General features: G+C 42.5%; 1 protein-coding gene across 5 annotated transcripts in view; it reads left to right on the forward strand.

Moving 5' to 3' along the window:
• Tnrc6a (trinucleotide repeat containing adaptor 6A) overlaps positions 1–21,121 on the forward strand; it is an 87,364-nt gene that overhangs the window by 54,188 nt on the left and 12,055 nt on the right. For 4 of the 5 annotated variants that reach the window (XM_027948477.3, XM_071605540.1, XM_071605541.1 and 1 more), the window contains 12 exons: positions 373–2,958; positions 4,373–4,549; positions 5,380–5,555; positions 6,698–6,730; positions 8,279–8,359; positions 8,671–8,722; positions 14,499–14,641; positions 15,330–15,467; positions 16,402–16,530; positions 16,901–16,978; positions 17,251–17,461; positions 19,638–19,769. In XM_027948477.3, the coding sequence (XP_027804278.2) occupies positions 373–2,958; positions 4,373–4,549; positions 5,380–5,555; positions 6,698–6,730; positions 8,279–8,359; positions 8,671–8,722; positions 14,499–14,641; positions 15,330–15,467; positions 16,402–16,530; positions 16,901–16,978; positions 17,251–17,461; positions 19,638–19,769 (3,936 nt within the window). Of the gene's footprint in view, positions 1–372; positions 2,959–4,372; positions 4,550–5,379; positions 5,556–6,697; positions 6,731–8,278; positions 8,360–8,670; positions 8,723–14,498; positions 14,642–15,023; positions 15,171–15,329; positions 15,468–16,401; positions 16,531–16,900; positions 16,979–17,250; positions 17,462–19,637; positions 19,770–21,121 lie in introns of all 5 variants that reach the window. The other variant, XM_071605543.1, reaches the window with a different exon arrangement.

The raw sequence follows: 21,121 nt of genomic DNA on the forward strand, positions 1-21,121 counted from the left end.
GAGTCTGGGTTGCTCCATTATTATAACACATCACTGCCACCAGTCCCTCTGACATCAGAATTCTTTTCTGGCTGATGTGTTAACAGTTCATTCATCCAGCATTTATTGAGGGACTGTTATGTTCCAGGGCTGTAGGATAATATTAATGAGCAAAGCTGCAAAATCCTCTGTCTGTGTAAACTTACTGGATATGGAAAGTTGGTGGCTGAAAGATAAGCAGTGTTCTTGTAACCATCCTGCCAGGCGCCTTATCTTATTAAAGTGGAGGAACCACATGTAGTTTTGACATACTTGCCATTTTTCTGAGACTGTTTTGTGTCATTTTGAAAATGACTAGCACTTTATAAACTGTGCCTTTCTCCTTTATTCTAGATATAAACCACAATACTTCAGGATCCCATTATGAAAATTCCCAGCGGGGACCTGTGTCTTCTACGAGTGACTCCAGCACAAACTGTAAGAATGCTGTTGTGAGCGACTTGTTGGAAAAAGAAGTATGGCCTTCAGTCCCTGGCAGTGATCCAGAATTGGCTTCAGAATGTGTGGATGCTGATTCTGCCTCCAGTTCTGAATCAGAGAGAAACATCACTATCATGGCTTCAGGGAGCACAGGTGGTGAAAAAGATAGCCTTCGGAATAGCACTGGACTTGGTTCCCAAAACAAGTTTGTGGTTGGTAGCAGCAGCAATAATGTGGGCCATGGAAGCAGTACTGGACCGTGGGGGTTTTCCCATGGAGCCATAATAAGCACATGTCAGGTCTCTGTGGATGCTCCTGAAAGCAAATCAGAAAGTAGCAACAATAGAATGAATGCTTGGGGCACTGTAAGTTCTTCATCAAATGGAGGGTTAAATCCAAGCACTTTGAATTCAGCTAGCAACCATGGTGCCTGGCCAGTATTAGAGAACAATGGACTTGCCCTAAAAGGGCCTGTAGGGAGTGGTAATTCTGGCATCAATATTCAGTGCAGTACCATAGGCCAGATGCCTAACAATCAGAGTATTAACTCTAAAGTGAGTGGTTCTTCTACCCATGGTACCTGGGGAAGCCTTCAGGAAACTTGTGAATCTGAAGTAAGTGGTACACAGAAGGTTTCATTCAGTGGTCAACCTCAAAATATTACCACTGAAATGACTGGACCAAATAACACTACTAACTTTATGACCTCTAGTTTACCAAACTCCGGTTCAGTACAGAATAATGAACTGCCTAGTAGTAATACAGGGGCCTGGCGTGTGAGCACAATGAATCATCCTCAAATACAGGCTCCATCAGTTATGAATGGCACTTCCCTTTCTCATCTTAGCAATGGAGAGTCAAAAAGTGGGGGCTCTTATGGTACTACATGGGGTGCCTATGGTTCTAATTACTCTGGAGACAAGTGTTCCGGCCCTAATGGCCAAGCTAATGGTGACACTGTGAATGCAACTCTAATGCAGCCTGGCATCAATGGGCCTGTGGGCACTAACTTTCAAGTTAACACAAATAAAGGAGGAAGCGTTTGGGAGTCTGGGGCAGCAAATTCCCAGAGTACGTCATGGGGAAGTGGAAATGGTGCGAATTCTGGAGGAAGTCGAAGAGGATGGGGAACCCCTGCACAAAACACTGGCACTAATATACCCAGCGTCGAGTGGAACAAACTGCCTAGCAATCAGCATTCCAGTGACAGTGCAAACGGCAATGGAAAGAAGTTTACAAATGGATGGAAGTCTACTGAGGAAGAGGATCAGGGTTCTGCCACATCTCAGACAAATGAGCAAAGCAGCGTGTGGGCCAAAACAGGAGGTGCAGTGGAGAGTGAGGGTAGCACAGAAAGCACTGGACGCTTAGAGGAAAAAGCAACTGGGGACAGTCAGAGTCGAGACAGAAGAAAACTTGATCAGCACACATTACTCCAAAGCATCGTGAACAGAACTGACTTAGATCCACGTGTCCTGTCCAACTCTGGCTGGGGACAGACTCCTATTAAGCAGAATACTGCCTGGGATACCGAAACATCACCCAGAGGGGAAAGAAAGACTGACAATGGGACCGAGGCCTGGGGAAGCTCTGCAGCACAGACTCTTAACTCAGGGGCATGTATGGAGAAGACTGGCCCTAATGGTAATGATACCTCAGCTGTATCGGGGTGGGGCGATCCCAAGCCTGCTCTGAGGTGGGGAGATTCCAAAGGCTCAAACTGCCAGGGGGGGTGGGAAGATGATTCTGCTGCTACAGGAATGATCAAGAGCAATCAGTGGGGGAATTGCAAAGAGGAGAAGTCTGCGTGGAATGATTCGCAAAAGAACAAACAGGGATGGGGTGATGGACAGAAGGCAAGCCAAGGTTGGTCCGTTTCTGCCAGTGACAACTGGGGAGAAACCTCAAGGAGTAACCATTGGGGGGAGGCTAATAAAAAGTCCAGCTCAGGAGGTAGTGACAGTGATAGGTCCGTTTCTGGTTGGAATGAACTTGGTAAAACTAGTTCTTTTACTTGGGGAAATAACATAAATCCAAATAATTCATCAGGATGGGATGAATCTGCTAAACCTAATCCTTCCCAGGGATGGGGAGACCCTCCAAAGTCTAATCAGTCTCTAGGTTGGGGAGATTCATCAAAGCCAGTCAGTTCTCCGGACTGGAACAAGCAACAAGACCTTGTTGGGTCCTGGGGAATCCCACCAGCTACAGGCAAGCCTCCTGGCACAGGCTGGCTGGGGGGACCCATACCAGCCCCAGCAAAAGAAGAAGAGCCCACAGGCTGGGAGGAACCATCCCCAGAATCCATACGACGCAAAATGGAGATTGATGATGGAACTTCTGCCTGGGGAGATCCAAGCAAATACAACTACAAAAATGTGAACATGTGGAACAAAAACGTCCCAAATGGCAGCAGCCGTTCAGACCAGCAAGCACAGGTACATCAGCTGCTGCCTTCTGCAAGTGCCATCTCCAGCAAAGAGGCAAGCAGCGGCTCTGGTAAGCTTCCACTTTGTGGAGTCCCCTTTACGAAGGCTCTGTATCAGCCGCACAAAGGCCTTTCCTCTAATCTGGAAAAGCCTGGCGGGGAGATGAGGGGTGATGTTCACCCAGGTAGTTGAGCTCCACCTTGGCAATATTGTTCCCTATTGGGAGTGTATTATCTGAAAAGTGGGGTCAGGTGGGAGTATGCTATACTTCTCTCATTGTTTTGAGTCAGGGCTTCATTTGGTTTTATTATTTGACTAGAATACCTTGGAAGTAAAACAGTTTTCTGAATACTGTGCTCTCTAGACATCATTGTACTTGGCCTAGGAAGAAAGGTTTTTTTGGTATGTTTTAGGGTGCTGGCGATTGACAGTCAAGTGCCCTTCAGCTGGTTTTCTTTTGTTTGGTTTTTGGTTTTGTTTAGGTAGGTATGCAGTCCAGGTCTGTTTAGGTGCAGGTGTGTATGATTGAACATTTTGGTGATACCTTTCTTGTGTATTCCTATTTCCATATAGTGGTCTAATTCTTATCTCTACAAGTTATTTTCACAACATTGACATGCACTGTCTTTGTTAATGGATTTTTTGTTGAATAGTCTTATCATACATAGAGATAGGGATGTTTTCATGGACTTACTTGTCAGTCAGCACCTAATTTTTTAAGTCTGAGTCTTAGGTTTAATTCTTAGAAGAAACACTTATTTATCTAAGGGAAAGCCTCTCCTTGTTGAGGTTCTTTTAACAAAATGTTTATGGCTTTGATGTTGTTGGCTTTGGACAACTTCAGTGTAATATTTTTTTTTCAATATTTATTTTTTTAGGTGTAGATGGACACAACACAATGCCTTTATTTTTATGCGGTGCTGAGGATTGAACCCGGGTCCCGCCCGTGCTAGGCGAGCGCTCTACCGCTGAGCCACAATCCCAGCCCCTCGGTGTAATATTTAATAAGTATTATCCAACATATATAAAAGTAGGATACTTAGCTATTGTTAGTCATTGGTAAAAAATTATAGTCATGTAATTAATAGTATAAATTTTTACACTATTACCCAACTTAATCACCTTAAATTCACTAGGTTTGGTTTAGAAAGATTTTACTAGGAATTAAGCTAATCCATAAAGGAGGATTTTTTTTTTTGGGGGGGGGGTACCATGATTAAGGTTATTCAAAAGGATCTACTATAGGCCCATAGGGCAATTTTGAAAGAAGAGGTTTAAAAAAAAAAAAAAAAACATGAAGTTAAATTTGTCATTGGGAAGTGGTTTGTCGTCTTTTTATAAAACAAATGCCTACCACAGAATCATTATTTATATGTAAATGTGGAATTCTTCATCCTTGATTCCCAAGTATTCTTTATTGCCCCTTATTCCACTGTACTTTCTTAACATCTATGCTGATGACTTTTTTCCCATACTTTCTAAAGGCTGGGGTGAGCCCTGGGGGGAGCCTTCTACTCCAGCCACAACTGTGGATAATGGTACTTCAGCATGGGGTAAACCCATAGACAGTGGTCCCAGCTGGGGGGAACCCATTGCTCCGGCATCCAACACATCCACCTGGGGCTCCAGCTCTGTTGGTCCACAAGCGTTAAGCAAATCTGGTAAGTTACCCTTGATCCCTGGAAGCTAGTATGTAGCACTGACTACTGTTGAATAATTGGATAATACTTGTACATTGTTGATGATGTGTGGGTGTACTGTGGTATACAAGATGATACTCAGCACTTGGCTCTTTGAGTTTGTAACATGATTTATTCTTCTGTCTCCTGTCTAAATTTTTTTTATGTTCATTTTCCTCAAATTGTAATCATTAATGATTTACATACTTCTTACCAAGTTTAAATTATATTTTACCAAATTGGACAATCTATAAATAGTCTGACATCTTTCGTGCCATCCAACCTGAGAGGCTGAAAGAATATAACATGGGACACATCTCCAAACTGCCAGATGTTTCTCAAAAAGTTCATTTAATTTGAGAGACACCTAAGATTCAGATCAACCCTGTCACTGTCCCACTCACTGTGTATATTAGACCTTATTGGAATCCCAAAGGCCGTGTATAGGGAGAAACTGCTTTCTGCCTTTGAGTTCTAAAACTCTTTGAAAATATTTATCAATTTGATCTTTTCAAATTTCATTTGTGTCGCTATGCAGATTAATTGGGAACCCATGAAAGCCACCATTGTCTGTGTTTAGGGACCCTATAATTGGTAAAGGCATAGGGGAAGATTTAATGAAAATAAATTCTTCTTTAATTGGACTTTTAGCTCTGTATAAAATGTACATTCCTATTATGCAAATTTGGCAAAAGAAATAGTGTTTTGTTTTCTTTTGTTTTAGGTTCCCTCTCTCCACTCTTTAATGTATACTTTCTTCTAGAAAGAATTGTTTTATTAAAAGTCTGTTTCTATCACAAATCCACAATCAGGGCCAAAATCTATGCAAGATGGCTGGTGTGGTGATGATATGCCATTGCCTGGAAATCGCCCCACTGGCTGGGAAGAGGAAGAGGATGTAGAGATTGGAATGTGGAATAGTAACTCATCTCAAGAGCTTAACTCATCTTTAAATTGGCCACCATATACCAAGAAAATGTCATCGAAGGTAAACATTTCAAGGGCAAAGCCCTTGAAACTTTCATTTCCAAAGGTAGTTTACCCACAGAAAATTAACCTCCTGCCTGCCCATTTATGGCTATCAGTGTAGTCCAGGCAGTCCCCAACTTAGGTACAGCCTCTTATATGGGCAGCCACCTAGGAAAACCGAAGCCCACAGGAACTTCCTTTCTCCCCACTGCTACAGCTTGGGATCTCTCTCCGACTCCCCTCCACTAGCGCTGCCCGGGGCGACCCCGCCTCCCAGGGTGGTGCCTGCAGTGGTGAGGATGGAGAGAAGGCAGATCTCCATGGTGACGCTTGGCATCCCACTGCCAGTCCTCCCATTCCACCTCTTCACCAGAGCCCCTGACATCCCCCTTACCCAAGTCACCATTCTCCTATTCATCTGCCACCTTTGGCCCTTCCTCATCCCAGAAGGTCCTATGACAAAAATCCCTAGATATGGGCTGAGTTTGATTTTTGTTTTAATATGTGGACAGATTGTATTCCCAAACCTGGTTTATATCAGAATCATCTGGCATTTGTTAACAGTATCTTTTCCTGTACCCCAGGTCTCTTGAAGTTTTGGAAATAGGGTCAAGTGTCCTGTCCTAAACGTTCCCCAGATGTCTCTGATACAGATCCAGGTTTAGGAACCTCTAATTTAGAGCACTGGTTCTCTAAGAGGTGATATTGGGTGTCAGATTCTCCTGGGGACATCTTTCAAAATATGTGCCTAGTCTCCCAGGTGGTTCTAACATGTCCTTCCCACCCTATTTGACTTCTGGGTGACCTTAGACGTCAGAGATCCAGTGGGTGGCTGGACTGGCTGGCTGCCAGAGTTCCCCTTTTCATCCTGGGATTCGCAGTCTAGGACCTGCCATTTTTACCTCATACTTTCTTCATTTGGCTGAGTTTGCCTATTGCCTTGCCATATGGCTTATGAAACGCTTCTACATGAATCATTTGATCCTCACAACCTTCTAAGATAGGATACTGATGAGGAATTTGAGGCTGCAAAAGGTGGTGACTTGCCCAAATTTGCATAACTAGTGACAGAGCAAGGACTTAAGCTTAGGTCTTCCGATTCCAAACCCTGTGTTCTTCCCACTGGACCATGCTGTTTTGTGACTTTGTCTTTCCTTACAGGGTCTGAGTGGCAAAAAAAGGAGAAGGGAAAGGGTGTGTAGCCTTTTTACTCTTTCTCCTTTGTTTCTACTAGTAAAATTCTTTAGAAAGCAACTGCAAACATTTATTTAGCTTCTGCTGTGTGCCAGGTACTGTGCTTGGTGCTGGGGATTAAAATTCACTTAAGAGATGAGCTGTGCATTCAAGGAGCTCATGATTTCATATGGGGCATTAGGAGAGCTTCCTAAGAGTGTCAGCTGGAATTTGGAAGATGCCTGGGGTGGGATGTATTAAGGAGAATAGAAGCCTGACATTACTAAAAGGCAACTTTCTAGAAAGAAGTGGTAGGAGATCTGGCTCTGTAGTTAAATTAGAGAGATTATTAAGGTATTCTCAGTATCATGCCAAGGAATTTGAACTTTATTTTACATAAAATATGGAGCCAATGAAAAAGAATAGAAGAGAACATCAGTGAATTTTTTAAAAACTAGCCAATGATAGTATGAAATATAAATTGGAACAGGAGAGACCAGATTTAGGAATCGCAGGAAGCTTTTCCATTAATTCAAGTTAGAAAAGAGGGTTTGATTTGGGAAATTAGAATAAATGTGTAGTTGAAGGGACTAATTTGAAAGACATTTTAGAATTCAAGGGACAGAAAACTTGGCACCTAGTTAGAGGGGGCGGGAGTGAAAGGAAAAGGAATCAAAGACGACTTGAGAGCCTTGGAGAGGGTTAGGTGCTTGCTTCAGAGACCTGCATTTAGGGGGTTAATTATGAAGCTGGGTTCTGTTTCACAGTCAGAAGGAACAGGTAGTAGCAATGGGAAAGGGAAATTCAGGCCACAGACTTGAGGATGGTCTGCAGTCTTCACATGGACGGGAGACCTCGGTTTCTGAGACTCCGGCCTCTGTCTACCAGGCTGCTGCTGATCATGTGCCTTCATTGTTTCAGCCCGGGTGTCAGGGTGGTGTCTGTACCTTCCGTACCCCAGCCAGCCTCAGAGAGCCAACAGGAAGCGGGAGGGATCCAGCTTCCACTGCTGCTGGAGATGCTGTGTTCTTGGCAACACAAATAGAAAGTTTAAATATCTTTTCATGGGGAAACACATGGTGTTTCTTCAGTATAGTACACATAGCATAATTAAAGGTTAAATTATTTTTTTTGGACTAACTTGAGAAGTGAATCACTATTTTTCACTTTGGTATGAGAATTCTAAAAATCCAAATTATAATAAATCTTACAGAACAGAGTCCATTTGTAGATTGAGAACTGCCCAGTGGACAGGTCCTCATTGTTCAGAGGCCCCTTTTTCATTTAGGGGGTCCTCAGGGCCTTTGCTTCTGTCTTTTCCTTCTGACTGCCTGCCTTTAGAGATTTCTCTGTACATTACAGCTATATCAGAGGACTGGAGCAAAGGAAGTTGAAAATCAAATAAGTTGCTTTTATAATGTCAACAACTCTGATAAGAGTTGGTTGGAGGAGAAATTATTGGCTAAAAATGAGAGTTGGGAATTGTCTTGAAGTTTTATTTAATCCATCACTATACCCAGATAAATAGAGATGGCCATGGCATCTTTTCTACTCTTTTATTTTACAAAGGGAATGATGAAAGGTGGAAACAAACAAGAAGAAGCATGGATAAATCCATTTGTTAAACAGTTTTCAAATATCAGTTTTTCGGTAAGTGTGTTTTCCAGTAGCCCCTCCCCTTTCGGTAGTGGTCCATAATTTATCCCAATTTCATATTTTTGTTTTCTTAAAAGTCATTCCTCATCCTTGGGTCCTTAAAATATCATTGCAGTTAGAGTAAAATTGACCTTCAAACCTTAATTTTTATAGTTTAAGCTAAAAACCCAGATCACATCTCATTGAAAGTTTTTTACATTAAAATATAATGAAAAATGAAGCTTTTGTGAAATACACTAAAATTCACTTTTATTTGTTTTCATTAACATTAAGTTCTGCTAACATGTTACTTTTTCTTATTTCAGAGAGACTCACCAGAAGAAAATGTACAGAGCAATAAGATGGACCTTTCTGGAGGTGAGAGAAAATTAAATCAGTTTGAGTTTATGTTGATCTCTGATGAACAAGTGCATCTAAAATACGGCCTTCCTCGGGGAGCCCTCACCCATCCCAGGAGAGACCCCCTGGGTGTGGTTCAATGAGTGCACGTACGCACGTCAGTGGGGGTCTAAGGTAGTGGCGATGGTAGTCTGTTATTAGAGTCCTATCAGCAGTGGGTTTTGCCCAGAGGGAGTTGGATTTTCTCAATCAGGGAACCACGTGTATGGAGGCCTAGATGTGACCGGGGTGTCTTAAACCTTACTGGAGAAATGGCAAGTAGTTCCCTGTAATGAGGCCAGAAATACAAAAGTGATGGTCAGAAGAGGGTGGTGTGAGTGGCAGATAATGCAGCTCCCCTTGGGTAGAGATGCCTAGAGAGCCAGGCACTAAATCGGGGGGAACTTGGGGGCCTGACCTTTCTTCTGAAAATATGAGATTAAGAGTTTTAAGCAGAGAATTGCATGATTTAGGTTTATGTTTTAGAAAAAATAACCCTAGGCATAGATTGAAAGTAGCTCAGGACAGAAAACAGCAGCAGCAAAGGGTGCGCCGAAGACCCTCGAGATGACGCACTGGGCAGAGCCCTGCTGCGGTAGCTGTGTTGCCTTCCAAGCTCCAAACTGAGAAAGTGCCTGGAAAAAACCTACTCCCATGGCGATATAGGACTGGAATCATCAGAAATTGATGATCAGCTGTCGCTGATGTTGTTGCAGAGGGTGAGGGGAGTTGTAATGAAAGCTGCCTCAGCTTCCTCACCTGCGCAGTGCCGTGGGTGGTCTGGGCAGAAGAGAGGAACTTTAAGAATTATTAACTCTAGCAAGGAATTAGCATAGCAAGGAATTGGTCAGAAAAAGGTGAAAGAACTCTGAAGATTCTATGAGTAGCACACAGAAGAAGTCACCAACCTTGGGATGGAGATGGCATGCATCCTGCCCCCTGCTGAACTCCCGTCTCCTGGGCACAGCCATGGCTTACTGCTGAGCAGAGAGTAGTCATTGTGATGCCACCCCAGAGGAATTGTGGGAAGTGTACCCTTCAGGATAGCAAGCAGAGAGTGACAGCCTAGGAGAGGCGTCTCACTAGTGGCACTCCACTACAAAACTGCCAGAGGGGTGCCTGGTGGAAGCCGCGGGTTCCTGGCAAGGTGAGCTTGGGAGAGCTGCCTGTGTAGCCGGAGAGAGCACACCAGGCCCGGGAGCCAGGTCTTTTTACAGTGTCTCTTCTGCACACTCTGTTGACGTGGCTTCAGTGCCGGCTAGCAAAGGAAAAAATATGTAACAGGCTGAATCCATTACTTTCACAAAGCAGCCAGAAAGGTTGAGTAATCAGTACAGTTCAGCCCCCCCTCTGACCACTCACCTTCCACGTACATCCTTCTGTACACGTGGAAACTCTGCTCACAGTGGCAAACTGCTCTTTCTGCGTAACAGAATGCAGCTTTCTTTCTTAAACATGACGAAGATGAGAAGCTGTGCAGTCCCAGTTGTCATTGTACCAGTGTTGGCCCTATTAATTTCCCCTTGAGTTCAGCCACAGTTTCTTACCAAAAACACTAAATTATAAAGTTCTTCTATTTAACTTTTGAGTAAGGTAAAAATGAGAAAGAGAAGAAAGGTAACGGTCGACCCAAACAGATTACCACAAACCTGGAACAAGCAGTGGAAACCATGTCAGGCCACTCCAGGGCTGAGGTCCCTTCCTCTGGTGGAAGTGCTTAAAGTATTGGAGTGTTTTGGATTTTAGAATATTTACATAAACTACTGGTTTATGTAATCCCTAATCCAAAATGCTTCAAAATCCAAAATTTCTTGAGTATCACATATGCAAAAAGTTTCAGATTTGGGGTTTTCAGATTGGGGTGACTTACCCTGTGCCGTCCTTATTCAATAGCTGGTCACAACCTGCCGTTAGTGTCAGTGTCTTCCTTCTTTCATTGTTATCCTTTATTTACTCTGCTTTCAAGTTGAACCTTGACTGTTCTAGGCCCCTTAACGGGTTGGATGATCCAAACCTTTATTTTCAAAGGATTGGAGCTGCATTTCTCCCTGTCCCTTTTAGTTGCCTATAATGTTGGGCAAGGGACTGTGCACAGCGCCCAGAGAAACCTCTGGGTTCCGCAGTCTTCACTGCTTTCATTCTGAGTCAGAAAACCACTCTCCCCTTGGTAGTCAGAACCAGCCTGTTTCTGCCCGTCATAGGAGTCCCCATGTCCAGGCGGCCATCGCCGTTCTCCGTTGTGTGGAACCATTTTTGTGTCTTTTGGAGGAAGCATTTTCTCTCTCAAGGACTAAGTTCTCTAAATGGAGCTATCAGACAGGAAGCAAGAATTCTGTAAGTGGCCTCGTAGGTGTGATTGTGAGGGAGACCACTCCCGCCTTCATCTTTTTGTTTGTGGATTCTGGCTGTGGGAGAGATTCATACTTGTTTCCTGCAAGACAGAAGCCCTCCGCTGAGCATGTTGTCCCCTAACTTGCTTTGTATTGAGTCTTCAGTGGCCACCCTACCCATCACGTGGCTAGCCACCTTCAGATGATGGTATAGGTAGTAAGGCCAGTTAATTCCCCTATTGTACTTCCTTTGCTATGGAAAAAAAAATATTCTTTTTGATCTTTTTGTTTGTGGGGTTAGTTTTTTGTTTTGTTTTTGGTTTTTTAACTCAGGGGTACTTGCCCACTGAGCCACACCCCCCAGCCCTATTTTATATTTTATTTATTTAGAGACAGGGTCTCACTGAATTGCTTAATGCCTCGCTTTTACTGAGGCTGGCATATGAACTCGAAATCCTCCCCCTCGGCCTCCCTAGCCGCTGGGATTACAGGTGTGCACCACCGCACCCAGCTGAAAAGAATTCTTGACCTGAAATGTGGCTTGATTTGACACTGTCCTCTGACAAGGGACAAGGTACTCTGTGAGACCATAGATGGCAGAAGCTTTATAGACTAGAAAAATCCACATCCAGAAGATGCATGTAGCCCTGTGAGAACAAATTTCTACTTCTTCCACGGCTCACTGAATGACAGAAGTAGCTCAGATGTCATGCTAATGGAACTTGCTGGAAATCTGTCCTCTGAGGTGCTGGGGGAAGCTGTTCATGGAGAGACACTGCTCACCAGAGACACTGCTCCGAGACTGGAGATTTGGAAGAATGCTGGGAGAAGCTGACCACTGCGTGCTACTGACCACCCAGGCCCTGGAGAAGCTGGGAGTGCAGCTGAAGCCTGCCCAGAGAGCGCTGGGCCAAGGAGGCCACACTTTTTCCTGCACTCTCTCCGGCGCCCTCTACTGACCAAACCTCAGTGCCAGATGGCAAAGGAAAAACGATTCCAAGGGGTCTGTCTGTTCATAGAAGAGGCAAAAAGGGTGAAACTGGAACTGAGAGACAACAGACCAATAGCTGGAAATTATTTGAGATAAGAATATAATAGAAATAGCAGGTTCAATAAGATATTGAGTTTGAAGTTACTGTCAAGACCATGTTTAGTAAGCAGAAGTCTGGATGTCAAGCCAGAGTAGATAGGACATGTAATTACCTGGACATGGTTGGTAGTGAAGCCACAGGATTGATCAGAGAGAGATGTAGAGTAATGGACCAAAGACGCAATCCTGAGTAATAACAAATAACATTTAAGGAATGATCCTGAGAGAAGCAGGAGAAGTTAGAGTAATTTTTGAGAAGCCAAGTGAGCATAGAGTCTTGAAAAGAAAATGGCTGTCATGGAGTAAGTTTGACAGTAGGGTAAATCATTGGTTTCTAAAGGGCCTTATTAATGGAGTGATGCACTGAGGGGAAATCACCAGGTTTGGCACCGAGTTGATTCTGAAAGGGATGTGGAAGTGTTGGGGAATGGTTTGTGGAGAATATTTTAATAAACTTTTAAAAGATTATTTGCACAGAATAATGTTGATTATCAGGAAGGAACAACTTGGGAAGACTTTAAAAAAAAAAGAGTTGGTTGAATTTGGTTGTAGGAGTAGATGTAGAGAGTTAGGCCAAGAATTCAGAATGACTGGGCTGAGTGTGTGAGTGAATAGTGGTGCCATTCACGGGGAAAGGAAACAGAGGAGTTGTTTATTGCAAAGGATTATTGACACTCCGGGGAGCTCTGACGGTGGGTTGCTGAGGTATCTGACCCACAGCTGGAACAGTACTTCAAGAAACCAGAAGCATTTTCAGTACTCAAGAGGTGGAGTCAGGAGGATCACAAGTTCAAGACCAGCCTCAGCAACTTAGTGATGCAGTGTATAACTTAGCGAGACCCTGTCTCAAAAAAGTGGGGAGGGCTGGGGAGATGGTTCAGTGATTAAGTGCCCCGGGTTCATTTCCCAGTACCAAAAAAAGAAAGAAAAGACACTAACGGCATTTTCAAAATGTACCTATTTTAAGAATTTTTTCCTTTCTTCAAAGTTTTGTCTTTTCCACTTGCCAGGAATAAGGGTATGTTTTCTGACGGTGGAAGACATCTCAAAAAGTAGCAACTGCAAAGAATGGATGGTTTGTGGATTGAGAAAATGTGTAGAATGAAGTAGAGTGAAATGGAAATCTGTTGGAGGGGACTGGGGCCCTGATGTGGGTGTGCTGAGCAGGCCATGAAAGGCTGAGGCTGAGCCGCAGCATGGAGTCACGGGGTCACTTAAATGGGGTGACTTGATGCCTTGGTAGTGAGAAAAGTCTAAAGGCAGCAAGTTTACAGGAAGGTAGTGAAAAGGCAGACAGCAAGTCTTAGTGTGTTCCCGTGCTGAAGAGTCTTGAAGTGGAGAGAAGTGGAAAAGTGCCAGTCCAGCCTGGCATAGGGAGAGCTGGGGAAGCGAGAGCATTGTCCACTTTTAAAAAGATTGGTTGAAATAGGATGGTAGCCTAGGCACTGGCTATTTCTAGCCAAGATTTTGCAGAAGTTTTCATTAGAAAAGATTGTCTTTATTTCAGGAACAGTCATATAACGAGGAGATGATCGACAGAGAAGGCTTTAGGGAAGGCAGAATGTTGCCCTGGCCGGTCTCCAGTTTCACCATCTGCCAAAAAGGGGCAATAATAACAAAGAGTTAAAATCATTTAAATCAGTGTACACACCGAGTGGGACCCAATGTGAAGTGAGCACTTACTAAATGGTGGCTTGTCAATGTGGGTAGTTTTTATTTTCATTGTTTGTTAACGGACAGTATGTTTTTATTGTAAGATTAAGCAGGGGCTGAGGCTGTAGCTCAGTGATAGAGCACTTGCCAGGCAGGTGCTCTACCTTGTTTGATCCTTAGTACCGCATAAAAGTAAATAAGTAAAATGAAGGTATTCTGTCCATCTCCAACTAAAATAAATCTTTAAAAAATAAGATTAAGCAGATAAATGAAGGTGTCTTAAAGTATGTTTCTTAAGAATTCTTTTTAAAATGAGGTTATCAGCCACCTTCTGTTGACTAATTTACTTTTAATTTTACTTTTAAGTTAATTAGTTCATAATAATAGTATCTGGTCTGGGGATATAGCTCACTTGGTAGAGTGCTTGCCTTGCATGCACAAGGCCCTGGGTTTGGTCCCTAGCACCAAAATAATAATAATAATAATAGTATCTGCTAAAACTCCGCTTCACCTGTGAGGAGTACAATATTTATGAAATGCATAAATACTGCATTTCTCACATCCTTATCAAGGTAGAAATCATTTCACTTTGGAAAGTGTTTTGTTTTATGTTGTAAATTTATCTGAAATCAGTTAGGTTGTCTGTCCTCCTGTGGATAACATAGTGTCCTGCATTTATTAGGAATGTTACAAGACAAACGAATGGAGATAGATAAACATAGCCTGAATATTGGTGATTACAATCGAACGGTCGGGAAAGGCCCTGGTTCTCGGCCTCAGATTTCCAAAGAGTCTTCCATGGAGCGCAATCCTTATTTTGATAAGGTAGGATTGTTTTTGATTTTATCTCTGTGACTAATAACCAATATACTTACTAGCCTAATATTTATGTTAATATTTTAGAACATTCAATGTGATATGAAATGTTATAATTTAGTGCCAAATCTGTTAGTAGATTTATAGTTCATTGTCCCAGTTATGCCTCAATTTAGCATAGGGTTGTGTTTATATTTCCTTCTTAATCCCATAAAATTGTTTGGCTCTTTTTATGTCCTCTAGAACCAACACTAATCTGATCTCTTCTGTTTTCTACCTGTTTCCTGTTGGTGCTGGGATGTCATGTGACTTCTCTTCTGTTCCTGCAATGATTTCTCCCTTCCACTTGTTTGCTTGGCTGGTGTGCACATCTTTCTGTCTGTCCAATCAGGATGGCATTGTAGCAGATGAATCCCAAAACATGCAGTTTATGTCCAGTCAAAGCATGAAGCTTCCCCCTTCAAATAGTGCACTACCTAACCAGGCCCTTGGCTCCATAGCAGGGCTGGGTATGCAAAACTTGAATTCTGTTAGACAGGTAAGTCCAGATGTGTATTTTAGGCTCTCTGTTGTATGATTTGTATTAGTGATAAGATCTCTCTTACATGTAGTTACTGTTTAAATCAGTAGTACAATATGGTCATGTGACGCCTATCCCTAAAGAGTCCCGTTGTTGCTTTGCCCTTTGTGTTCATAGAATGGCAATCCCAGTATGTTTGGTGTTGGAAACACAGCAGCACAACCCCGGGGCCTGCAGCAGCCTCCAGCACAACCTCTTAGTTCATCTCAGCCTAATCTCCGTGCTCAAGTGCCTCCTCCATTACTCTCCCCTCAGGTAAGTAGACTTCTATTATAGTCTCCTCCACTTACACCTGGAGAAGAACCTTGAATAATTTGATAGTGAATGGGGTGACTAGTCAAGCATCATAATATTTATTGGCATCTTTGACATGCTGTAAATTCTGATTAGCTATTACTACAAGAATGAAGAAAATGAGTCAAAGATTTGTTCAAATCTAGAATACCATTTTTCTTTAGAACACCTTGGGAGCAGGATAGCAACAAAGTAAAGTTGACTGATTTAAAATTCATCTCTCATCTTTACTTACCCCAAGAAAAAGTATGTGTTAGAAATACCAGCGTGTCACAAGAAATCAGATACGTGCTCAAAAGCTACTGGGCAGGGCAAAGTTGACTTCTGCGGAAGATTGCGCTACCAAAAAGAAGCCAGCAGGCTGCCCCTGGGCAGGATGCCCGCCCAGGGTTTACCCCTAAGGCAGCACTGCCCTTGCTCTGCCTGGAGGAGTTCAGGGTTTCAGTCTCCACATGGTGACTAATTTAAAACTGGGGAGGGCAAGGGAAAGAGCTGTAGTTATGACTGGATCCCCTCCCACAATGTGAGCATTATGATTGGAAGGCAGAGGACAAAGGGAGAGGGGAGTGCTCAAAATGGCTGTTTCAACTGCATGGTTTTGTGACTTAAAATCAGCTCCACCCACCTACCCACTACGAAATTTAAGTTTTAGATCACAGCAAACACATTGCTTTTACATATTAGGAAACTCAAACTACAGGTTTAACTTTGACAGGAAAGAGAACATAAACTTTATACATAATGTGAATGATAAATTAGACAAATAAAGGGAGAAAGCTATCACCCCCCTCCGTGAATAATTCACTAATTTAATTGTTATAATCAAAACATAAGGTCCATTTAGCTAGTCTGAGTTATGTTATCAACATTATAAATCTACCGTTGTGATCCTAAGGTTCCAGTTTCATTGCTGAAGTATGCACCAAACAACGGTGGCCTGAATCCGCTCTTCGGCCCTCAGCAGGTAGCCATGCTGAACCAGCTATCCCAACTAAACCAGCTTTCTCAGATCTCCCAGTTACAGGTAAGCAGAATAATAGGCACACGTTTATTGAGTGTCTGCCGTGCTGCCTACCACTGGGCTCCTTGTGGGAGTCCTGCAGTAATAAGGTGGGCAGAGTTGTAAGCTTGCATGGAGATGAACACCAGAGAGGAGTGTTTTGCACAGATGCTTTGAGAGGAGACCTGGCCACGTCTAAGATGGTAGGGGGTAGGATCAGTCAGTTCCTTCTGAGTTGAAAGCTTAACTTGAGCAGCGCGGCTGGAAGCCAGAGTCCAAGGAAGAGGCTCTACTAGATGAGGGGAGTGGGGCCCTTCGGCATTGGCATGTCGAGAGTCGTGGGTCTATTGTAGAGTGGTGTGGCAGTGACAACCTTTTTGCCATTTTCCCCCAGCGATTGTTAGCGCAGCAACAAAGGGCGCAGAGTCAGAGAAGCGTGCCTTCTGGTAACCGGCAGCAGCAAGACCAGCAGGTAGGTCCGATTCTTCCATGTGCTGTGCTGTCCTGTGTTTCAGTGAACTCCTATCGCTTCCATTATGACAAGAGATCTGAAAATTCTTTTATTAAAATATAATGAAATATATTGTCAAGCCTGCAATTTGCCCATGAGTCGTATTAATTATTATACATGATGCTTCCCTTTCCTGCTGAGAAGGAAGTGAATTAAAAAATGAAAGGAATATGGATATATCTGCAAAGGCTTCCCCTCCACACAGTGTTTCCCAATTGTCTTGCTATTTTAAGGGTCGACCTCTTAGTGTACAGCAGCAAATGATGCAGCAATCTCGTCAACTTGATCCAAACGTGTTGGTGAAGCAGCCGACTCCACCGTCTCAGCAGCAGTCACTCCATCAGCCAGCCATGAAGTCTTTCCTTGACAATGTCATGCCTCACACTACACCGGAGCTGCAAAAAGGGCCATCACCAATAAATGCTTTCAGCAACTTTCCTATAGGTGGGTCTCTCCTGGGCCAGTGTGCGCTGGTGTCTGAGTGCCATAGCATGCGTCCTTCTCCTCCACCTTTATAGCCTCCCTTCACAGAAGCTGGCTGTGTCTCGTAGGTGCCTCTCCCAGGGCTGCCGGGCCCTCTTCAAGGTTCAGCCCATCTGGGTGCTTCAGGGAAGGTCTCTCTCCATTCAAGAAAATCACCTGTTTGAAAGTTTGAACTCATGTAGAGTTAGAATAAAGCAAACATTTCCTTTTAGGAGTCGAGCTTTCTTAATTGTGGGGTATGAGGAGGTGGAGAGCTGACAAGAATTGTTATTAGAAACGGCATACCGGAGAATTTTTGAGCACTTACTGCTTTGGGGAAACGACTGAGAGTAGTCACCTGGTTTGCTAGTTGTCAGACCAGGGATTTGTAAGTACTTGCTGGTGTAAATAAGAACTGGGAGTGGAGAAGGCCTTTGTCACAGGCGGCAGCTTCCCCCTCGTTTTTTTCTTGTCCCCGGGGTTGTGGGTTTTTTTGTTTTGTTTTTTATTCCTTTGATTGAATTTCAGCTTGTGATTGTTCGTACCATGTTTGTTTTGCTTTTCCTCTCTCTTTACCTGAACAACAGTTTCTTTTTTTTTTTTTTTTTAAGAGAGAGAGAGAAGAGAAAAAGAGGATTTTTTAATATTTATTTTTCAGTTTTCGGTGGACACAACATCTTTATTTTATTTTTATGTGGTGCTGAGGATCGAACCCAGCGCCTCGCGCATGCCAGGCGAGCGCATTACTGCTTGAGCCACATCCCCAGCCCACAACAGTTTCTTTTAAACCATCTTTGTTGGTTGCTTGCCAACTCTGTTGAAAACCTAATTGTTAGTTCATCAGTGTGGTCTGGGCCATGGACAAAGGTTAGGGCACGCTGTTGCCCCGCCTCTGCTTCACTTTGGCTGGACTGATATTGCTGTGGGCTCTCAGGGAACAAATTGCACCGAGTCCTTAAGATCATTAGCAGTTTGCATTTCTAGGAACCATTCCTCTGACCATTACCTCTGTGGTTGGATACTTTTGATGGTGACTAGGTGGACTTACATCTCTGGCACCTTTTGGGCTATAATAGCAGAGTTACATTGAAGTGCAGGTACCATGTGGCCTGTAAAACCCACGAACTATATGAACCTTTATTCTCAAAAAATTGCCAATTCTTGATCTAATCACTGGGTATAAGAGCATAAATTTGGTCATTGCAAAAATGGGGATGATTTTAAAGAATTCAGATTATTAAAGAACCAATACCACAAGAACACTCATCAAACCAAAGAATTAAAAGACATTTAATTTGAAACTTTAGAATAAGAGCCACTTGGAGTAGTGTGTTAAATAAGGATTTTGACTCTCGCTGGAAAGTCTTCAGTTTTTAACAAGCATTTTAGAAGTTTCTGATGTTAATGGTCCCTGGGTCACATCTTTTAAAACACTGCTTACTGGTCAGTGCCTAAGATGAACTTCTGGCCTTATTCCAAGAAAATATCTGAGTTGGCCTGGCCTCATCAGCAAGTTGCAAGTAAATTGTGTCTCAGCCTGAGAGTCTCCCCCTAGATGTTAGAGTAGGACATTTTACTTTTAAATGACAGTATCCTTTGACTGGTTAGCCAGCTGAAAATCGTTTAGTTTGCGAGTTAGAAGATAGCAACTGAAAGTGATGACATGTTCTTCATGCAGGATCCTCCTGGGGAATCACTGAATAGCTACCTCCTATCAGTGGTAAACTTAGAAATTTTATAATTCAGTTCCCTGAAACTTTTCTCTCTCTTATTTTGCCGAGATTTAAACATGATCGAAATTATATGGAAAATAGTTATTCCATAGATGACATGGTATGAGCATTTTCATGGGTTGAAAACATTGAACTGTGCTGTTGGAAGGGCTACTCCACAGTTACTTGTGTGTGCTTTCTGTTGACCTAGCTGATCTCTTGCTCCCAGCCTTGTGTATGCTTGACCTTGGCCAAGAGTCCTGAGCGTCTCTTCTGCCTATGGGGCCTTTATTATTTGACTCCCACATTTATATAATGCTATTTATTAAGGAGCATTAAACGGGATTGAAATATTAGATTAGTTATGTGTGTTTTTCTAGAAAAATAGTGTCTTGCCAGAAGGAAAATATGCTATATTTTATAAGATTTTTTTTTTAATTTTTAAGGCTTGAACTCGAACTTGAATGTAAATATGGATATGAACAGTATTAAAGAGCCACAGTCAAGACTAAGGAAGTGGACTACAGTGGACAGCATTTCTGTGAACACATCTTTGGATCAAAATTCCAGCAAACATGGTATATATTATGTTCTTATACTTTTATTAAAAAAATATATATACACACACACACATATATATATTTGTAAACCAGCTAAATTTAGACCTTTATTTTATTTTTCTGTATATTTCAAAGCCAAATTATCTTAGATTTTTTTAAAACTTAAAACCAAAAAAGACTGTGCTTTATTAAGTCTTAGTAAAAAATAAGAGCCTTTAAAATGAAAAGTAAAATTCACCTCTACTATGCTGTTTTGTAAGGGAGAGAGATTATGAGTGCTTTTTAAAAAAAAAAAAAACTACTTCCCTTCTGATGATCATTTAGGGTTTTTTTCTAAGTGATTTATTGTTCTGCATTTTTTCTTTTTTCTTTTTTTAAACATCTACTGGGTTTACCCTGATATGTTCACAGTAGGGTATAAGAACTAGTTTATTTTCTTTTGACACATTTTCTTTATATATGTTGCTATGGGAATAAAGTAATAGATTTAGTATGATTGTCTTTTCAGTAGTTAATTTTTCATATGGGGGATTGAACCCAGGGGCATTTAACCACTGAGCCCCATCCCCAGCCCTTTTTATTTTTCATTTTGAGAGAGGTGTCCCCAAGTTGCTTAGGGTCTTGCCAAGTTACTGAGGCAGGCTTTGCAGTTCTCCTGCCTCAGCCTTCCAAGGCACCGGGATCACAGGTGTGCGCCACGGAGCCCAGCTGTCTTCCCTTTTCTTTTAGGATACAGTAATGTTTGTTTGCCTCACTGCTTAGTAGACATCGATGCGTGATGCGGCATGAATCTGGGAAATTCCCTCCGTCTCCGTCGACGAGCAGTTTCAACCTGCGCAACCAGTGAGCAGGAAAATGGCAGCCTTCTTCCACGAGTGTTGATTTTACTTACATTTGAACAAAACTATTATTTTTTTTACTAGAGTGAGGTACCCCAATAGAACTTGGATATTTTATTAGTTTATTGGTTTTTTTCATGTTTTTGTTTCTTTTGCATAAATACCAAAGAGTGGAATACCACATCCATAGAGTAGATGAATGTTTAACTCTTTTTTTAATTGACAACAGAAGTTGTATATTTTTAGTGTTCAACATTTTAACATGTGTATATTGTGGAATGGCCTTCACTCTTTTGTTAAAAAAAATACTAGCATCTCACTGTATATCCAAGAGAGATCCTTAAACTACCAGCCCCGATGTTATCTCTTATCATATTGAAAATAATTTTTTAAACCAACATCTATTAAAACATACAGAAAATGCCATGTTGAAATTGAGCTTTCTGTCCTCTCTCTGAAATGTGAAGGTCTAGTGATACCAAGAGGCTGAGATGTTCCAGGCCCCTCCCTGGGCTGCTTCCTCAGTGCCAC

The sequence above is a fragment of the Marmota flaviventris genome, chromosome 19 (genome assembly GCF_047511675.1).
Source record: "Marmota flaviventris isolate mMarFla1 chromosome 19, mMarFla1.hap1, whole genome shotgun sequence".
NCBI lineage: Eukaryota > Metazoa > Chordata > Mammalia > Rodentia > Sciuridae > Marmota > Marmota flaviventris.